Source organism: Odocoileus virginianus, chromosome 24 (genome assembly GCF_023699985.2).
Source record: "Odocoileus virginianus isolate 20LAN1187 ecotype Illinois chromosome 24, Ovbor_1.2, whole genome shotgun sequence".
Lineage (NCBI taxonomy): Eukaryota > Metazoa > Chordata > Mammalia > Artiodactyla > Cervidae > Odocoileus > Odocoileus virginianus.
The window spans coordinates 28,332,583-28,348,056 of record NC_069697.1 but is presented as its reverse complement, the minus strand read 5'-3'; the positions used below and the strand labels follow the sequence as shown (position 1 = coordinate 28,348,056).

General features: G+C 45.1%; 1 protein-coding gene and 1 long non-coding RNA gene across 2 annotated transcripts; one reads left to right on the top strand and one right to left on the bottom strand.

Moving 5' to 3' along the window:
• The first annotated feature begins 205 nt into the window (after positions 1-205).
• On the top strand, positions 206-4,976 carry LOC139030845 (uncharacterized). Its single transcript, XR_011483265.1, has 2 exons — positions 206-2,429; positions 4,689-4,976. It is a non-coding gene; the product is annotated as an uncharacterized lncRNA (long non-coding RNA).
• Positions 4,977-11,000: 6,024 nt separating this feature from the next.
• LOC110133169 (tubulin alpha-1B chain) lies at positions 11,001-14,515 on the bottom strand. Its single transcript, XM_020886935.2, has 4 exons — positions 14,406-14,515; positions 12,823-13,045; positions 12,531-12,679; positions 11,001-12,183 (listed from the first exon to the last, which is right to left on the bottom strand). Exons 1-4 carry the CDS (start codon positions 14,406-14,408, stop codon positions 11,203-11,205), a joined length of 1,356 nt encoding a protein of 451 aa, XP_020742594.1. The 5' UTR covers positions 14,409-14,515; the 3' UTR covers positions 11,001-11,202.
• Between the last annotated feature and the right edge of the window lie 959 nt (positions 14,516-15,474).

The window sequence follows — 15,474 nt, the reverse complement described above, 5'->3', positions numbered from 1 at the left end:
CCCAAATCCCAAAAAGCATCTTGAGTATGAAGTCTCTCAAGGGGGAATTGTTAGGAAAAACACACTGCCTGTCCGTCCACCTAATGTTACTCAGATCTCAGTATTCGACTGTCCCCACAGATGATATAAAAGACCCATGATTGGGCCTTCCATAGAAACAAAGACGGGGGGGGGGGGGGGGGAATGTGGGGCTGCTGGGGCTGGCAGGCAGCCCGGACCTGGGTTTCGGTTTCCGGGAAATGGTGGGATTCCCCGCCCCCATCAGGTAACCTGGAGCCGGCCAATCAATATGCACCTAGCAAGAAAAAGGGAACCTATCAGGGGAAAGCTGAAAAGCCCATGAACGCCCAAGTTTGAAAAAAGCCCGCGAAGGTTTGGGCCAATAAGATTACTTTGCACACATGTAACCAATCGGCTTAAGCCAGCTACCAACCGCTTATGCACACCTTATAAATTGGGTAACAGCTTGAGCTCAGCGCTCTCTGACCCCGTACCACTGCACTGGACGCACGGCAGGAGCCCTGACTCGAGTCAGCAATAAACTTCCCTTTTTTTGCGAGTTGCATTGTCTTGGAAGCCTTCTGTCTTCCTGCTCGGGGATTCGGACATCGGGCATAACACTTAGAAATTCATCTCCCCTAAAGTAAGAACTGTGGAAAATTCTGAAAGAGATGGGAATACCAGAGCATCTGATCTGCCTCTTGAGAAACCTACATGCAGGTCAGGAAGCAACAGTTAGAACTGGACATGGAACAACAGACTGGTTCCAAATAGGAAAAGGAGTACGTCTAGGCTGTATATTGTCACCCTGTTTATTTAACTTCTATGCAGAGTACAAGATAAGAAACACTGGCCAGATGAAGCACAAGCTGGAATCAAGATTGCCGGGAGAAATATCAATAATCTCAGATATGCAGATGACACCACCCTTATGGCAGAAAGTGAAGAGAAACTAAAAAGCCTCTTGATGAAAGTGAAAGAGGAGAGTGAAAAAATTGGCTTAAAGCTCAACATTCAGAAAACTAGGATCATGGCATCTGGTCCCATCACTTCATGGCAAATAGATGGGGAAACAGTGTCAGACTTTATTTTTTGGGGCTCCAAAATCACTGCAGATGGTGATTGCAGCCATGAAATTAAAGACACTTACTCCTTGGAAGGAAAGTTATGACCAAACTAGATAGCATATTGCAAAGCAGAGACATTACTTTGCCAACAAAAGTCCGTCTAGTCAAGGCTATGGTTTTTCCAGTGGTCATGTATGGATGTGAGAGTTGGACTGTGAAGAAAGCTGAGCGCCAGAGAATTGATGCTTTTGAACTGTGGTGTTGGAGAAGACTCTTGAGAGTCCCTTGGACTGCAAGGAGATCCAACCAGTCCATCCTAAAGGAAACCAGTCCTGGGTGTTCATTGGAAGGACTGATGCTGAAGCTGAAACTCCAATACTTTGGCCACCTCATGCGAAGAGTTGACTCATTGGAAAAGACCCTGATGCTGGGAGGGATTGGGGGGCAGGAGGAGAAGGGGATGACAGAGGATGAGATGGCTGGATGGCATCACCGACTTGATGGACATGTGTTTGGGTAGACTCCGGGAGTTTGTGATGGACAGGGAGGCCTGGCGTGCTGCGATTCATGGGGTCGCAAAGAGTTGGACATAACTGAGCGACTGAACTGAACTGAACTGAAGTAAGAATACAAAGCCCCGGGGAATTTCCTGGTGGTCCAGTAGTTAGGACATGGCACTTTCACTACCAAGGGCCTGGGATAAATCCCTAGTCCAGGAACTAAGATTCCACAAGATGCAAGAGGCTGCCAAAAAAAAAAAAGCAAAGGAACAAACAAACAAAAAAAGCCCTTGGGGTTATAAAATGGGGACCTCTGGGCTGAAGTAGTTATGCTGTGTTTTGTTTGGCTTACAGAATCTTTAACAAATTTGAACAAATGCGCCTTGTCAGCCCAATTGTGCATTTGAATTTGTGACCTGTGAGGAAGCACTTCTCTACTGCTTCAACTTGGCCTCATCCTCACCCTGACCTTTCCTCAGTTCCTGGTGGACACTGCCAATCTCTTTCCTGCCCAGGAAAGAGCTATACTTGCTGTTTCTTCTATCTGGAAGAGTTCTCCCTTCCCTTCCTTCTTCCCAGTCCACTTTTGGTTGGCTCTGGTCTCCTTCAGATTTGAACTTAAATGTTACCCCAGTACCTTATCTAGAGCAATGTAATTTTGTCATTTTATTTATCACATGTGCGCTAAGTCACTTCAATTGTGTCTGTTTGGTTCCTACCCTATGGATTGTAGTCCACCAGGCTCCTCTGTCCGTGGGATTCTCCAGGCAAGAATACTGAAGTGGGTTGCCATGCCCTCCTCCAGGGGATCTTCTCTACCCAGGGATCAAACCTGAGTCTCTTAGGTCTCCTGCATTAGGAGGTGGGTTCTTTATCCACTGGCGCCACTGAGAAGCCCTTTATTTATCACAAGTTGCCATAATTTAATTTGTTTGCATTTGTTTGTTTCCCCCATATAGGCTCCTAAAGGGAAACAATCATATATGTCTTAAATACAGTTACTCTTAAACTCTTATCCCCACATGTAATTCATGTAGGCACTCAAATATTGGCAGATGTAGTGAGAAAGATGGCAGACATTGCTGATTATCAGAAGAGCTGGGTTCTGGTTCTAGCATTGTCATCCTGGGTTACACTTGATCTCACTTGCCAAACTAGAAGACCCTTAAGATTGCTTCCAAATTTATGAATCTAATGTTCACTGCCCTTTACAGTTTACACAGTACAGTGACATCACCCAAGTCACAAACTGTTACATATGATTCTTTTAGCAACTGGCTAACATAGATCTTGCTTAGGGATTTATCATCATCCAGAATGTACAACTGAAGTAAATTTTTAAGAGGCAAAATATCAATAAACAAACTGGAAAGTGCATAGTTTAAGACAAATGAGCTTAGAACTGAGAAAAATAACCTAGAAGACTTCCTTCGAGAAAGTGGTAATCAAATTTATTTGCATTCAGGTCCTTGAGCCCTTGTTTACAAATTTGTTGGAAGCATAATAACTTTCTTTCCATTGCCTATGTTTAGAATTAGCAAAAGCATCTGTTTACTGACTTATCACTCAGAACACTATGCAAAAAGACACTACACATTCGCTTCTTAAACTTACCAAATCTCCCTTTGTCCATATCCTATCTTCTTCCAAGGCTCAACCCAACTATCTTTTCTTCCATCTTTTCTTGAAGGGATTTCCACCCTCTCTAGGCTCCCAAAGCAGCACCCAGTTGTATAGTTCAGTGACCAATTAGACATATATGCCCTGTCTTGGAACATTCATTACCTTGAGCTGTTATTTAAATCTTTTGTATTGTTTAACTTTACCTCCATTTGTGTCTTTTTTCCTTTCCTCTCTCCTTAGAGGGTTGGAAACCTGTATTTGGCTTCTGATTCACCCCTTTCATTTCAACCCCAGTTCTTAACCCAGTATAGTTCTCACAATAAACAGAATGTTTGTGGATCTGATCTGCCCAGGAGATTAGTTACCTATTCTTAGTAGGGGAGGGGCCACCTGCACTGTGGAGAGTAAATTTCAGTGTCCTCAGGCAACACTGGGAAGGGAACTAATCCAGACTGAGCCTCCACTAAATGCTAAAGATTAACAGATACTTTACAAAGATTAGTTAATTGGGTGTCACAAGGACCTTACAAAATAGACTTTATTTATTTATTTATAGATGAGGAATCAATTCAAAGAGATTAAGTAACTTGTACAAGGACTTAGAATAGTAAGTGGTGTAACTTGGCCTCTCTGACTCCAAAACCTCCTTTTCCCCCAATATTCTGCAGTTGTCTTTTAGTAAATACATTCCCCCTACTTCTGTACTCCCTTCATTACTATATTGCTTAGATACCTAGGGTATCTAATAGGGTAATAGACTGCTAAAATTTGAACTTCAGTATCCTCAAGAACCTTGGTACCTTCCAGCTTATTTAAAGGGCTCACTGGGGACTTCCCTGGTGATCCAGTGATTAGGGATCCACCTTCCAATGCCGGGATATGCGTTCAATCTCTGATCAGGGAACTAAGATTCCACATGCCACGGTGCAACTAAGTCCTCGAGTCACAACTAAGACCCAACACAGCCAAATAACTAACTAAATACAGAAATTAGTATTTAGATGGATAAATAAAATAAAGGGCTCACTGTTTTGCTCCTTCTTGAGGGGCTATCTTTGAACTTCGAAATGATAAAGACTCATTGCTGAATAACACTTTGAGAGGAGCAGACGGAAGACCCAGGGCCACCAGTCCCAGAGGTGACTGGGGTGGGAGAGGGCAGAGACGGGCATGAGAAAAAGCTGCTGTTTTCTTTTTTTGCTCTTTTCTTTAAATGAAAGTTTCAAAAGCTTTTCATTCAGATTATAGGTTATTTTCATTTTCTCATTGCTTATCTACATGTCCTAATTTTCCCACAGAAAACACAGTATTTACAGAAAAATTCCTGTTCACTCTGACTACCATATGTACCCCTAAAATGCATGTTAAAACTCTAACCCTCAGCATGATGTATTATAAGGTGGGAACTTTGGGAGGTAATTAGGTTCAGATGAGGTCAAGAAGTACAACCCTCCTGATGGGATTATTATCTTTTTTTTTTTTTTTTTCTTTTTGGTAGCTCCATGCCCTATGCAGAATCCCCCGACCAGGGATGGAACCCATGTCCCCTGCATTCGGAGTGTAGAGTCTTAACTACCGCACCACCAGGCAAGTCCCAGGATTTATCATCTAAGAGGAAGGGAATAGTTGTTTTTTCTCTTCTCCACAAGAGGACTCAGCAAAAGATGGCCAGCCATCTGCAAACCAGTTAAGAAGTCACTCTCTTGACCCTGAATCTGCTAGCACCTTGGTCTTGGATTTATCAGTCTCCAAATCTTTGAGAAATAAACATTTATTGTTTACACTATCACACTATCTGATCTGTGGTATTTTGTTAGACCAATCCAAATTAAGGCAGGCTATAAACCTCCTTCCTTATCTCTGGTGGAATTTGGACCAGTTCCTAGAAATAGACAAGCAACTCTGGAATTGCCCTCTTGTCTAGGGTACTAGGGAGGCCAGAAAACCAGGGGTTCCCATTAGGCAAGACCTCTCTGGGTCTGAAAACTTTTATTGTTGTTGGCAAGGGTGAGGGAAAAGGTGTAAAAAAAGCATGTTTTGATAGATTCTGTTCCTTTGTCCCTACCTATCTCTGCCCTCTCCAAAAATATTTGAGAGAATAGTCATAAAGATTGGCTTGAGACACCAGGAAAATTTGTGAAATCCTAGTCTCTGGGAATGGAGAATAATCTTAGAAGTCTTGAGTTCTACCTGTTTGTCCTTCATGACCTGGATGGCACTATGGTCCATTGGTGGTCCTAGCTAATTGTTACAGAGTGAGCTGTGATGTTTTTATTTTGTGGTTGTTTTTGTTTGCTGTTTAAAATATTTATTTGACTGTGTCAGGACTTAGTTGCAGCATGTGGGATCTTTAGCTATGACATGTGGAATCTAGTTCCCTGACCAAGGATCGAACCTGGGTCTCCTGCATTGGGGCGGTGGAGTCTTTTTTTTTTTTTTCTTAGGGGGACGGTGGAGTCTTAGCCAGTGAACACTGCCAGAAACCCCTGCAGTGTTTTTCTTCATTCTTTACGGTTTTCTCTGGGTTCCTGCCATTTCTGGACAGCAGCTCTTCATGGGTTTCTCTTGTAATTTAAACATCCTTAGTTCTCCAAGTTGCTTTATCCAGTACGGCATCCCATTCTACTTGACCCTTGGAGGAAGCTCTCTGGTCTGTCCATATCCTTTTTGAGGTGCCCAGAACTGGGTAGCAATTTGTACAGGAGGGTGATCAGTGAAGAGGCTGGTGGGAATGCTCCCTTGCTTACCTTTCCACACTGTTGTATAGGAGTGCCTAAGGTGACATCAGCCTGTTATGGCAGCTGGGTCACAGCTTGACACATGGCACATGTGCATGCATTTGATCAACATGAGCCAGTAGAAGTTCCTACATGCCTGTATCATGAGACATTAGAACTGGGCCAGAGAGAGGCTGAAAGATCTTATTTATGAAGAATCTTTAGAACAGAACAGCAGCTTTCCCTTCTACCTCCATTTGATGTCACTGTCCACCCTAGAGTGTCTTCCTGAGGCATTTTAGATCTTTGGGCCCGGGTAAAAGAGGAAAGCAGTAGAGGGATAGTTACCTCTAGTTTGCAGAGTTAAAAGTCTAATCTCTGCTCCAAGATTAATTCTCAGACTATGAAAATATCTAATGGAGAATCTGACCGCGTCTGACCTAAACTTCAAGGCCTTGAATAGATGACACTTGGGTTTTTATCATCAAAGGAAGACAGAGCAAAGGTGGTAGGATCAATTATGGTTGTAAAAGGTATTATAGGCTGAGAGAAAAGTGTTTGAAGGCCAAAAGTGGGAATGTGGTGATGAGCTTGATCCATCACTGTTGGACACAGTAACACACAGCAGGCTGTCAGTTGGGAGATAAGCTGGTCAGCTGAGGGATGGATGGGGTAGGGTATTCATTTTGGCAGAGAGGAAGAAGATGGCACTTGCAACACAATGATATCTGTATCTACATGATGATGCCCACATCATGTTATTAATTTTGTATCAGTATTGAGTTCAGATTGATTGGGCAGCATGCCTCCTCCATCACTACATGTTGACCACAAAGCCATATATTTAAGCCACTGGGAAGTACCCTAGAAGCTGGAGATTAAGTCACGAACTTGGAGTGTGGGGTTTTCTGTGGCTAACTGATTCACAGTGGTTTAGAAGGAGGCTCAGCTGTCTCCAGGAATGGACAAGACAAGAAATGACAAGCTCATGAATGCCAGGTATGCTAGATCAGTCACTTCCTCTTTGTGGTGTATCTTTTAGGCTGAGCTTCAAGGTGACAGGGAGGGCAGAGTTCACAAATCTGAGCTTGACTCTTCTGGGCAGAGAACTCCTTGTCAGTGGTGCCATCTGCAGGGCATTAAGGAATTTGCCAGGAATTTGATGGGATTGGGAGAGGGAAATGGCATCTCTCTTCCCTCCCTCAAACCTCTTAATCTGAACATGTCCCTAAATCATAGCCCTGGTCCTCCATAAGGCTAAAAGATTCCTATTTCTTGTGGCCTTTTGGCAGGCAATATTTAAGACATCTGATCCTGCAAGGTAGGACACAGGGCTGTGGTATGACTTCCCTTTTTTCTTGCCATTTAAATCTGTCCTCTGTAAAAAACAAAGAAGTGGGCTCCTCCCATTTTAAGGTCAACTCAATGAGGTTAAGAATGCTAAATTGTGAAGGCACTTCACCTTTAACATTCTTTTTTAAAAAATTTTTATTTTATTTTATTTTTTAACATTCTTTTAAAAGTGTATAGGTATAGGACTTCTTGGTGGTCCAGTGGTTACCTGCCAATGCGGGGGACACAGGGGTTCGATCCCTGGGCTGGGAGGATTTTGTACACCATGGGGCAACTACTTCTGTGTGCCTCAACTACTGAACCTTTGCTCTAGAGCCCGCAAGCCACAACTACTGAAGCTCACGTGCCCTGGAGTCAGGGCTCCATAACAAGAGAAACCACTGCAATGAGAAACCCACATGGCACAACAAAGAGTAGCCCCCGGTTGTCACAACTAAGACCCAGCACAGCCAAAAATAAATAATTTTAAAAAATAAAATGATGTGTAAAAAAATTTTTTTAAAAAGGTGAGTGGGTGTAAATTGAAGGTGTTGTGGTTAAGGTTAATAATCATGATTATCTGTATTATCATCCTCACCATCTCTAAGTAAACCCTTCTTGTGTTTTATTTATTTCTATTTCTTTTCTAAATAAATGGCTCAGTCTTCCTGGACAGTAGCTCTGGTGTCCTGCTGAGGAGGGCTGTCAAGTCCTGAGGAGCACTGCTTCGCCTGTTCCTCACTTCCCAAGTTCGGACACACAACTATAAACTTACAAGTCCTTTCAGATTTGAGTGCGCTATTTGCCACCCTCAACTCCCAAAAGACACCTGGAGAAAGATAGGATGGAACTCTCTGGTGAAAAAAGGAAATAGGCTCAGAAGATTCAGAGTCCCTGACTAGTAACAGAACAAGAAGTGTCTCAATCAGTCAGTTTCCAAGCCCTCTCTACCCTGAGGTACAGTTTCTCAGGAGGTGATAAAAGAGACTTGACCTGAAAGGAGAGTGAATGCATTTTACAAAACCTTAGAGTTTACTCTTTATATGAAAGAGAACCAATAAAGAATCTGGCCTAAGAGGGAAATAAATAATCGTTATTTATTTTTACTTCCATTAAAGCACTGTGTGGGCCATAAACATTACTGTGATTGCTGTTGGGACAGAGATGTAGATAATAAGACCCACAGGCACCCCCTACCTCCACCCCCACCCCCCCACACAAAGGAATGCTTGATGGAATTTCCTGGTTGCCTCAGCATTTCATTATAGCCATTTCCCACCTCCCACCCCCGTGTCCCACACTTAGTATCTCACTTTACCAAAGGCTTTGACTACTAGTACCTACTAGTCATCGTCTTGATTTATATGATGATTGGGAACAGAGGGGACAGAAGGAAATACTGAATTTGAGCAGCAACCAAATAAGTAGGGTATAAGGGAGATGGGATAGTTTAGGAGGAATGTAAATAGAAGGTGGTTTATAAAGGGCAACCAAATGTGTTAATAGCTCAGTCATGTCCAACTTTGAGACCACATGAGCCTGCCAGGCTCCTTTGTCCATGGGGATTCTCCAGGTAAGAATGCTAGAGTGGGTTGCCATGCCCTCTTTCAGGGGATCTTCCTAACTCAGGGATCAAGCCCAGGTCTCCTGCATTGTTGGATTCTTCACTGTCTGAGCCACCAAAGGATTGCTTAAAAGGCAACCAAAAACACTGAAATTCGAATTAGAACTATAGAAAATGGAAAACTCCTTCTCTCTAAACTACAGTTTTCCTCCCTTTTAAAAGATGAAATATTCCAAGTATACAGGGGACAAAGGTAATAAAATTGGTATCCTTCTGGGTTTTGTATATAAATCCCAACAACACACGTCTCCTACTGTTGTGTAGTTTCCTCCCACACTGAATAGGACTGACATGTGTAACCAACAGGATATTGTAGAAATGAGTGTTAGTTTCAAGATATTGTGGTTTTCCACTTGCCTTGTCCTGGATCACTCTCTCTGGGGGAAGACTACCCTCATGTCATGAAGACACTGAAGCAGTCCTATGGAGAAGTCCCTGTGGTGAAGAGCAAAGGTTGCGTGCCAACAACCAGCACTAACTTGCCAGGCATGTGCGTGAACCCCCTTGGAAGTGCATCCTCCAGCTAAAAATCAAGCATTCTAGAGAGGGAGGTGGGAGGGTCAGGATGGGGAACACATGTACACCCATGGCTGATTCATGTGAAGGTATGGCAAAAACCACCACAATATTATTAGCCTCTAATTAAAATTTAAAAAAAAAATCAAGCATTCAGATAACTGCATCCTCAGTCAACATCTTTACTGAAACCTTCAGAAGTCCTGAGTCAGAACCATTCAGCCAAGGTGCTCCTGAATTCTTGACCCTCAGAAACTGCATGAGGTCATACACATTTTTTTAATATGCATATATTAAGCCACATATACATATATTAAGTTTTATATACATATTATTAAGTTTTAGGGCAATAGATAATGGCATTGCAAATACCTATGTAGCCATTACCCAAACTGTCATAACTCTTTATTATATATCTTTTCTTAAAAATACAAACATCCACCCCCCCCCCCCCCCCCAAACAAAACATCCTGTCCCTGCTTTGTGCCCCAGGACTCAAAAGCAACATGGCACACCACAGTGTGTGCTCTTCCCCCGAAAATCTCCTCTGATCTCCTCTGCATCGGCTTGGTTTCCCAGGCTCCAGCCTAGCTTCCTCTCTTGTATGGCATGAGAGCTTTCAAAGGTGTTTTCAGTCAGTTCTAGACAGCCTCCCTGCAAGTTCACTAGTAAGGCGAAGTCCTACCTTTATCTGGCACTAATTCATTTGTTCCCATTGTGCTATAAAGGCCTCCATCTGCCTTCCGCTGGGGCCTGTGGTTTCCGGCTACATTACGGGCTGCTGCGCTTGGCCTGTAGTGCCTCCCAACAGAGATCTCTGACATGTCTGTGGATTTATCAGTTGAGAACTATTAATTTATAGGTTTATAGGATTTACTGACTAGGGAAAGAACCGGCAAAATTTTTCTCACCTCTATTCTTTTCAGACCTTTATAATCCATGTGCTTCCTGAACTTTTTAAATGTCTTTTCTCTAGGCAGAGGATTTAACCTCTCTTCTATAGTGGGCTTTAGATGTAGCCACACTATATATTGGGAAAAATGTAAACTATGCTCAGTGCTACAAATTGTAACTTTGTCTTAACCTTTCAAGTGTTGCCATTTCATCCCTTGTAAAGCAGCTGCTCTTCCACAGGTGTAAGGCTTACTCTTCAATTATTCCATGAGTTTTGTTGGTCAGCAGGAATTCTCATCCTATAACTTCCCTCCTCCCATCATTACAGGGTAGGAAAGAGTTTTTACACCTTTCTGCTCAAATATTCCAACCAAATGTTTACCTGTTCTAAAGTCACTGATTCTGCTGGGTTAGCAGGCCTCTTTACACAGCATAGTTATAGGATATTAAAAACTTTCCCAAACCTAACTTATAATTGCCTTATAACCTGAAAAATTAGAGTACCAAAATCACTATCTGAAATTTGCATCTTTCCAAGGCCTCTGAGCTGGATTTCAACAAAATACTGGTCGAAATGATGTTAACAGACCAGTTTTAGAGTACAGCTCTTCTGCTTTACCTTCAAGTACACCTTCCTCCCAGAGATACCTGGAGCAAAATCCTTGATATTACTTCCAGTGGCAGGCTTTTAAGTGTAGGAGTGAAAAGTACTTCTTGGAGAAACCAATTTAGAAGAAGCACAGAACTCTATATTTATTCTTTCTTAAAATCTTTACTTTTGAGACAGGACAGAAGTGTTACAGACACACATGGAAAAGCAATACATGATCATAGTTGAAAGCGAAGACAATCTAGTCAGAAAGTTTTTATGCCTGTCAGCTAGTGCTGAAGCTGAGTATGACATGCTGCAGGGCTCAAAGGAATGGTAATTAGTATTCCTCTCCTTCTTCCTCTCCCTCTCCCTCAACAGAATCCACACCAACCTCCTCATAATCCTTCTCAAGGGCAGCCATGTCCTCACGGGCCTCAGAAAACTCTCCTTCCTCCATGCCCTCACCCACGTACCAGTGAACAAAGGCACGCTTGGCATACATCAGGTCAAACTTGTGGTCCAGGCGAGCCCAGGCCTCAGCGATGGCTGTGGTGTTGCTCAGCATGCACACAGCTCGCTGTACTTTGGCCAGGTCTCCACCAGGTACCACAGTGGGAGGCTGGTAGTTAATGCCAACCTTGAAGCCAGTGGGGCACCAGTCCACAAACTGGATGCTGCGCTTGGTCTTGATGGTGGCAATGGCAGCATTGACATCTTTGGGAACCACGTCACCACGGTACAACAGGCAGCAGGCCATGTATTTACCATGGCGAGGGTCACATTTCACCATCTGGTTGGCTGGCTCAAAGCAAGCATTGGTGATCTCTGCTACAGAGAGCTGTTCATGGTAGGCTTTCTCAGCAGAGATGACAGGGGCGTATGTGGCCAGAGGGAAGTGGATGCGGGGATAGGGCACCAGGTTGGTCTGGAACTCTGTCAGATCCACATTCAGGGCTCCATCAAACCTCAGGGAAGCAGTGATGGAGGACACTATCTGGCTAATAAGGCGGTTAAGATTTGTGTAGGTTGGGCGCTCAATGTCGAGGTTTCTACGACAGATGTCGTAGATGGCCTCATTGTCTACCATGAAGGCACAATCAGAGTGCTCCAGGGTGGTGTGGGTGGTGAGGATGGAGTTGTAGGGCTCAACGACAGCTGTGGAAACCTGGGGGGCTGGGTAAATGGAGAACTCCAGCTTGGACTTCTTGCCATAATCGACAGAGAGACGTTCCATCAGCAGGGAGGTGAACCCAGAACCGGTTCCCCCACCAAAGCTGTGGAAAACCAGGAAGCCCTGAAGACCTGTGCACTGGTCAGCCTGTTAAAAAAGAAGAATAGAGAAAACATAGTTATTGCTTTTTGTGATATCATAGTAAAGATTTTCACTTTTCATATTAATTCCAAAGAATTAGATTGCATTTTGACAGAAACTTTTAAAATGTAGACCTTCCTTAAATTACTCAGCATTTCTTTATTAAAAAATCTTCATGAATATTTATCAAAAGACTCAAATAGTCTATATTTTAATTGAACTTTTAAAAAACTATAAAGGAATAATTAACCTCACTATTGCATTTCAGTTGTGTTTGAAAAAAAAAAAAGGAGTATATTTCAGACATCTCCCCTAGGCTCATCAATTTACTTTATTCTTGAGAATAAACATACCAGTTTCCGAATTCGGTCCAAGACGAGGTCAATGATCTCCTTGCCAATGGTGTAGTGACCTCGGGCATAGTTATTGGCAGCATCTTCTTTGCCTGTGATGAGCTGCTCAGGGTGGAAGAGCTGGCGGTAGGTGCCAGTGCGAACCTCATCTGGAAAAGGAAAATGAAGCAGCCACCCGTCACTAACAACTCACATAGGTCTGCTCCACCCCAGGGTATCAGTGGGGCCCACAGGACACACCTCCTGTCCCAGACCCCCAGGATTCTCATTGAAGCTACTGAGGCCAACTCACCAATGACTGTGGGTTCCAGGTCTACAAACACTGCCCTGGGCACATGCTTGCCAGCGCCTGTCTCACTGAAGAAGGTGTTGAAGGAGTCGTCTCCTCCCCCAATAGTCTTGTCACTTGGCATCTGGCCATCAGGCTGGATGCCATGTTCCAAACAGTAGAGCTCCCAGCAGGCATTGCCGATCTGGACACCAGCCTGGCCAACGTGGATGGAGATGCACTCACGCTGTGGGAGAGAGAGAGAAAAAAAACACGCATTAACACACACACACACACACAAGACATTTAACAAAAATGCTAAATGTTTACGGAAACCTAATCTTAAATTTCCTTTTAAAATGGAATGCTTTTTAAAAAATCTAGGGTAGATGGGCTATACTTCTGATTACATTGCTTTTAATTAATTTCCTTTCACCGTGTAAATCGGGAAGGCCTCTTTTTAGACCAAGAGCAGAGCTTAGTCATTGCTTCCTCCTTTGAGGATCAAGATAAAGAGGAGATCATCCATCTAGCGCCCAGGGCCCAGAATGCCATTTTAGAGTAGGTGGCCAGATTTCCGGGCAGCTCCCAGCACAGGAAGCACGTGGCCAGAGCAGTGCAGAGGAAATGCCTGGCCGCAGGGACAAGGGGTGGGGCTCTGCGGCAAAGGATGAATGAGCAATTCAGGGCGCGCGCGCCCGCGCCCCTCTGCGGTTCGCGGAGTCGCGCAGCTGCAGAAGCTCTTAAAAGCCACGTCTGCAGAAGCTCAGTCATGGCCAACCACCTTCGCTTCGTGCAGGCGGGAAGCTCAGTTCAGTACCTCCATTATCTGTCACGACGCAAGGGATTATCGGAGACCCAGATCCGATTTCCATTCCCTCAAAACCCCCCACCGCCACCACCTGCTCCCACACGCACTCCTAACACAGCGGAGGGCAATTAGAGACAGATGGCCTCTACAGGCTGCTGAGAGTTGTCCTGAGATATTGGTGCAGTGCAGCACATCGATAAGGATTCCTTCTCCACATTCACCTTTCTCTTTATTTTTTAAACGAGAACCCAGGGTAACAGGAGATAGGCCCTCCAGTCATGGACCTGCAGCACCCAAGCGCGCATGCGCATACTGCAGCGGCGGGCTCCCGGCCACTCCCAGGCGGGAAGGTAACGGTCGCGCGTGCGCAGTTCCTTCCCGCCTCCGGTTTTCGTGCTGAGGAGGAAGTGAGGGAGGGGAGAGCGCGCGCGCGCTCGCTAAAGGCTGGGGAGAATCTAAGGGGGGGGATGGGAATGCGCGGGAAAAGACTGCAGGGTCTTGGAGGCGCCGAACCGAGAAGCTAGGACTAAATGAGAGCGCCAACCATGGTGAAGGAGAACCAGTGTCCCGCCATCCTATTCTACAGTCCCAGAAGAAAAGGCGGTGGCCCCCTTCCTCCTGGGCCCCAGCCTTTCTCCATAAATCGAGGTCTATCTACTCTCACCCTCGGCTCCCGCCTCGCTCTTCGCCCTCCTAGTGGACAGCGGTGGGGCCAGCCCTCTCCAGCTAGAAGCCCTTGGCGCTCCCCCGGCTCGTTTTCCCCCGTTTTCCCTAGCGAAGTCGACGGTCCACTCACCATGGTGGCTACGGGTCAGCAGGCGCAGGCAACAGGAGTAGACACGGGTCCCGGTTACCGTCCCCGACAAGCTAAGAGTCGAGGTAAGTAACGCACTGGAGCGGGGGTGGTGCGGGAGCCACTTAAGTAGCGATCCGGGGAGGGGCGGGCAGGCAAAGGCGGTGCCAGGGCCGCAGGCCCCTCCTCCGCCCGAGAGCACCCACTAGGCGCCCGGCTCAGCCGCCGCAGAGGCGGGCTCCTGGCCCCGAGCCACCTCCCCGCGCTGGCCGTGCCGGGCGGGGTTCGCCGCGCCTGCGGACCGCGAGCTCCGGTGCTGCAGTCTTTGGCGCATGGCTGCCGGGGCCTGGGCGGGGGTGAGGATGGGGGTGGGGCGCAGGTTTGGAAGAAACCAACTTGGGGATGAGGGCTCGATTGCCGTTATTTTGGGCGAATCCTAAGATTTAAGAAGTCTGCACAGTGTTAAAGATGAAGCACCATGAAATGCAGAAACTTCTGGTCCAGATAGCTCAGCTGATTATTTCCACGTTGTCATCATTTGTCAATGAGTTTTGTTTTTCTCTTCCCAGTTTCTTTAAAATGGCAGTACAGAATGCATTCACCTGATCATGTGGAGGAGCAAGGTTTAGAAAAAATTGAATAGTTTTACTTGGTTTACTTGTTCTTTAAACTAAAGGCCCCAAATAGTATTTCAGTCATTTAAAGAGTAAGCACCTAATCACGGAACAACTGAGCTGTTAAAAGTGTAGGGTAGGCCCCATTTTTAGTCGGAAACCAACCAACTTTATGAAACAGAGCTCTAGGGCCTTTTAGAACGGGAGATTTTTTAAAGACACATTTCAAATTGGGTAGCCGAATTGAAGTGAGGACAGAAACTTGGGGAGAGAGGAAATTGTTTGATTATCAAAGATGTTAGGAGGTAGAGATTGCTTGGGCTAGAATTTTTTTTTTTTTTTTTGCGGGGGCAGGGCGGGTTGCTGCGGTGGGTCATCCTTGCTGTATATGGGTTTACTCTAGTTGCGGTGATGGGAGGCTACTCTCTAGTTCCGGGCCACAGGCTTCTCATTGGCGG